General features: G+C 36.4%; 1 protein-coding gene across 1 annotated transcript in view; it reads right to left on the bottom strand.

Annotated features, from left to right (window-relative positions):
• The window catches only part of LOC103480619 (type I phosphatidylinositol 4,5-bisphosphate 4-phosphatase-B-like), a 7,312-nt gene extending 5,917 nt beyond the window's left edge, over window positions 1-1,395 (bottom strand). Inside the window, exon 1 of the mRNA XM_008435642.2 lies at window positions 1,087-1,395. Within this exon, the coding sequence (XP_008433864.1) occupies window positions 1,087-1,366 (280 nt within the window). The 5' untranslated portion in view covers window positions 1,367-1,395. The remainder of the gene's footprint in view (window positions 1-1,086) is intronic.
• Between the last annotated feature and the right edge of the window lie 4,535 nt (window positions 1,396-5,930).

Genomic DNA, 5,930 nt, shown 5'->3' with positions numbered 1-5,930 from the left:
ACACACACACACACACACACACACACACACACACACACACACACACACACACACACACACACAGCTTAAATGGTGTTCAGGATTCAGGCCAGTAACCAATGACAACCATCACCATTTTCTTTTATCATCTTTCACTCAGTCGTACATTTATACATTTACATGAACGTCTCTGAGTAACCAGGAGTCAGCAAAGCTGCACAAACAACCGAGAGTGAAAGAGGAAACAAAAACACTGAAGTGAGTTTATATACAGCAGGAACTAAAGAATACAGCTTCAGCAGTTATAACTGGCGTAGTTTTATATTTACTGTTGTTTTAAGTTCATTTCGTAGCTTAAAGCAGAATATAGAACAAAGACCAGCTGATTATTTGGCAGTTTTTATGCAATTGTACATAATAATTAACTTTTTCCCATTTTGCCCTCAATAGAGCAGTAATTGGACCAGAACATGCGGATATTAACTGATTAATTAGTCCGGTTAAGATGCCAAATGTTGCTCCGACATCGTGACATTCCTTGTTTTTCTGACTGTAATCAGAGGCATTTGTCTTCCTTGTAAGCCAGTCAGATGACTGCCAGTAGACAGCAACAGGCGGAGGAGGGGCGAAACTTTGTTACAACAATGTGGTTCACACGGGAACAGTGCTAGTGGTTTTAAAACTGGACGTTTTTAAAATTATGTCATTCCTGGTTCCCATTATCAGATTATTTTCAAGCATTTCACAAGATACTGTGAGAGGAAATGGCGACTATAGTGAGAGTTTAACAGCTTCTAATGACTGCAAAATATATGAACTTATCAGCCAATTTATAAACATTTGAAGGCCATTTTACAAACCCAATATTATTTCTTGCCTCTGTCGCTTCACATGCATGAATGCCAAGTTATTTTACACATGTGAAACCTGTCCTACATGCGTCTAATTCCACTGTAATCCAAACTCAAAGCTAAAACGGCTAAACTTGTTTACATTAAAACATTTCCAGGGCTAAACACGAATGTAAATGTTTTACTTATTCTAGAGTAAGTAACATTTATTAACGTGGTTTAAGTGGCTAACAGAAAAAATAAAACGTGTACGTACTCTGTGGATATCCACCGGAGTTTCTCCGCGGGAAGAAGCCGTTGGCCGCGTACTGCTGCTCGGGCAGCAGCGGTGACCGCTCCTCGTCCGCCATGGCTGACCGCCCCGGACCCAAGTCTCTCAGCGAACCCGCTGGAAGGAGCTCTGGAGCGGCGGGTACTCCTTCTGGACCTCGATGAAGATTCCCAGGGGGGTGGAAATTAAACCACTGCAAAGGTTTGAGTTCACATGACACGGCGAAAATCAGCCACTGAATGCGGAAACGACTCCACAAAAACATTCGTCACATGACAGCGGTTTGAGTCACGGTTGTGATGGACACAGGGCTCAGCCAATGAAAACGCTCGCTGGGTGAAAGTGGGTGGGTCTAAGAACGTCCGACTTTTGCGGCGTTCAATTTGTACTTGGAAGTCGGATATTCTAAATTACACAGCAAATAAATTAACAGAAACAATCATCTCCACGAAGACGGGGGTTTCTCTTCATCTCTGACCTCAGTAAATAATATAAATACTTTTTTAATTATTTGTTTTAACATCTGTTGGTTTAGCATAGTCAAATTAAATGAAAGCGTATCGTATTACTGTATAAAATGTAGTAATGAAAATATCCGAGGTAAATGAAATGCAGCAGATTCTGTTGCTTGATTTACGCGGATTTATTTGAGATCGATACGCTATTATTGATAATTTTGAGACATCAATTTTTATTTCTAACAAACTTATTTCAGAACAAGATTCTTATTATATTTTGAGCAACAATAATTATTTGTAAAATTATTTTTAGTTCACTGTAACGCTGTATTTTAAAAATTAAATATTTCCCATAAAATTATTTAATTTCGAATGTTTAATTCCTTAAAAGTAATATTTTTTTCTGCTTCCAAAACAGAAAACACGTATTAACAGTTCCAAAAAATTAAATGAAAGGCATGTTTAACACCTTGTTAAATAATTTTTCAGATAAATACATTTTGATAGATTAAAACAAGTTCAATTATTTCTATTTGCATGGTTCGTTGTTTTTCTCTTTTCTCTCCCTCTTTCTACCAACAACTGGATAACAAAAATCTCCGGTCTGATATTTCTTGCTTCTGTTGTTTTGTTTATTTATTTCGGATAATTAAAATTATCCAAAATTATCCAAAATAATTAATTTTAATCATTTATTTTCAGTGTTAATTAGAAATTAAAGTTTGTTGATGAGAACATATTCTTGCAATAAGTTTGTTGCAAGAACATGTAACAATAATGCCATTATTATTGCACAATAATGGCAATGGAATCATTATGCCATTGCCATTATATTGCTTGAAAATAGTATCAAAACGACATTATTATCGTTTATTGTGATAACTTCTGAGACAATTTATCGTCCAGCAAAATGTGTTATTGTGAGATTAATACTTGAAACCGGTAATCATCCCATATCTATCTGTTTTCTTTATTTTACTTCAGAGTTGGGGTCTTTCTGTCATCTAAAAAAATACAATATCACAGTTGTGGTGTTTCCATTAAATAAGAAACGCAATTAAAATCACATATAAATAAGTTTGTTTATGTGATAAGTAATTTAAAAAAACATACTTTCCATTCCATTTTGCGAAAACACGGATTTCGATACGGCCGAAAAACCACCTCAACTCAGCGCAAAATCTTATTATCGACATAATTGGAACAACGTGAACCCGTGTGTGACGTCACTCCTAGTTCCGAATTTCTTCTCCTGAGAGGTAAATGGAACGCAGTACCAGCGCTCTGGTTTTTCCCGCGCGCCGAACTCGGATGTGACGTCATACGAACTATGACGAGAAAAAAAATGGAATGTAGCCGAAAATACAAAAAAAAAAAAGAAGTCCCCGTATAACAGCATTTTTATTTTTAAAACACAATAACAGACATATTAAGATAATAATGTTTTGCGATATATGAATCTCTGAAGTACTCAGACTTCTAGTTAAGCGAACATTTCTATTTGCGTGCGAAATTAAATGGTGCCGTTCACTCCTCCATCCAGGAGGGGGCAGTAGGGTCGCATTGTCATCCACTCAGAATTAACCGGAGAAGAAGAAGAATAGGGAGCGCAGCGCTCAAAGCAACATCACGCCTCCTGAATGCAGCGTCTCCATGCTTCTCTCCACGCGAGTTAAAACGCTGCAAAGAAAAGGTAAAAAACTGCAAAAACTCTGTACTAAAAATGCTTCTTTGCACTTCTTAAAGGTTATGCACGAATATATTGACATGTCATCGGTTTTTACTGTCGTTAAAGCAATCATGTACGCCAGTGATTGAGTTTTTTCTGGAAAGAATCCTCGGAAGTTTGTGAAAAGTTTGCTTTTTTTCTCCTGCAAACAGCAGTCGACAGAAATGTTCAGTGATTTTTCTGCTTACTGACTTGCTTTTTGTGGGGTTTTGTCCCTTTGGAGACATTTTTTCCCCAAATTCACCTCTACAGGGAACCTCAAGTTTTTCTCCAGTTTAAAAAGTGGCTGAAAATCCACATTTTGTCGAAAAGTATTGGATATAAATAACAACGGAAAATTCTGAAAAAGGACATTTGGTGAAAAACGAAGGAGGGTTAATGTGCATAAGTTTTATATGCATGTAAAGCTTTAGATGCAAGAAAAATATAATGTATCTAAATCCATTTAAACTCAAACTTTGAGGATTTAATTTTTTTATTGCATTTAAGAGTGATATAAAAATTCAGCAACCGACTAATTGCGAATTAGAGTATTTTTAGGATGAGATTCACACAGTATGATAAAATCGAGTAAAAAAAATTCAGCGTGTTTACACAAACATTAAACGACATTATGATTAATAGTTATTCTCCCTGCTTCAAAACTGAGGCCATCTTCACCGCCGTTTTAATTAACGTAAGAAGAGCACAGATGATTGTTGTGGAGAATTATAACGTTTTCGCAGCTCTGGACTTTTTAGAGAAACAAAAGGCTAACGAGCTGTTAAATAGTTAGGCTATCTGCTCAGGTAGCTTCCCTGCAGTCACCTTCTTCACTTACATGATGATCATTGCTTGCAAAGTTTTATTTTTAATGCAATATTACCTTAAAAAGAGAGCATGTTGGAGCTTTTTGAGTGTGTACATCACTACTTTCTGTGTTTTAGACGTTAGAAAAATGTCCAAATAGCCAAATTTGTGTTTCTTGGGAAAATGTTGGGCACTTCCTGTTAGCCTGTTGACCTACTGTGTTCAGCAAAATGTTGGTAGGATGGTGCTGTTGAGAAAAAATTGAGAAAATGTTGGTCTCACCAAGCCTTTCTTTGGATTTTCAGTAAAATAAATAAACATTAGGCAAAGTCTGATGTGAAATGAGTGATTTTGAAACCATAATTTGTTATATTTTTACTCTGATAACCAACATATGTCTTGCACATAAATATAACACCAAATATGTTGTCTGAATTTAAAAAAGGCTTATCCCAGATTTGACCTGTAAATTTAACCAAAGCCAGAGGCCCTCTTGTCTTTGTGACTTCAGTCACTGTTGAGTAATAACTTCTGAGTGCGACTTGTCTCTTATCTGATGGTCCCTGCCTGCATTGTTAGCAAACCTGATTTACAGCTTTGTTTACTGAAAAGGCTAAAAGGATGTGGAATGTAGTGGAAATGGTCAAAAGTAAAAAAAGAATTTTAATGCATGTTTATTGTAAAATAAACGAGATTATATGTCAAGTGTTGAGCCTTAAAAGGGATTGAAAAATAAACATAAAAATGCAAAGCTAAGTGGAAATGTTGGTATTTTTAGGACAAAAATTCATATAATTCAAATAATTCACAAAAATAATAAAATCAGGCAAAAGAAACATTTTCCAAAACAATTTCTTTCAATGAAAAATCTGGGAATTTTTGGTGAAAGAATATTTATTTTTCATTCAGTTGGTAGAGAATCCAGATATTTTGCTCAGGTAAAAGTAGCGATACTTCATAATAAAATTACTCAATTAAAAGTACAGCATAGTGAACTCCTAAAAGTACTTTTTTTCCCCAGAAAAGTTACTGAAGTAAATGTAATTGAGTAAATGTAGCTAGATTATACCCAACTCTGCCTGTGACAGGTTTGACTGACAGACCAGCCCACCAGGTCATGTCTGCATGTTTGCAGTTAAAAGTTAACAATGGTTGCCCCACTGTAACCAGCTAAACAACTTTCTTCTTATATTTAGCAACATTTCAGACAAAAAAATTGGTATTGGCAAAAAATGTACAGGTCGGGCTTTTTAAAGATCAATAATCGTGATCAGCAAGAAAACTGCAACCGGTTCACCTCTAGTTTATAAATTTTTCTTAATAAAGTTGATGTATTTTAATAGAATGTTTTATATTCTGATTTCACCTGTTTCTGCACTTGTTTCTTTTCAGTGACCTACTGTTTTTTTGTTTTTGCTGTCTTCAGTTTGTCTTGTCTGCTGAAGGTAAGGTGAAGCACTGCTTCATGGGCCTAAACGGGCTCTTCCAAGGATTTCGAGGACAGACTGCAGCCTGCACTGGCTGTTAAACAACATTGTTCTTGTTGGTGATTGATAGCAGAGCTCCCTCACTGCATGTCTCCTTAAACCTCTGAGAAACATCACCTTCCTTATGTCTTATCTCATGTACGACCCTGTATCCCCTGGGACACAGAATGCCTCCCAGGGGCAAAATGGACTCTTGAGTGTGAAAACTGAGAGAGATCCTTGGAGAACAACACCAAATGTTGGACCTGAATCCAGCTTTACCTTCCCTGGAACGTCTCCTGGGACTCCTACCTCGTCCAAGGAAAGAGAAATGAAGCCATTCTCTTTACCAGTTAGCAACTACAGTACCTTCAACATTCCAAGTAC

This window comes from Poecilia reticulata, linkage group LG18 (assembly GCF_000633615.1).
Source record: "Poecilia reticulata strain Guanapo linkage group LG18, Guppy_female_1.0+MT, whole genome shotgun sequence".
Classification (NCBI taxonomy): Eukaryota; Metazoa; Chordata; class Actinopteri; order Cyprinodontiformes; family Poeciliidae; genus Poecilia; species Poecilia reticulata.
This window is presented reverse-complemented; position numbering and strand designations above follow the sequence as displayed.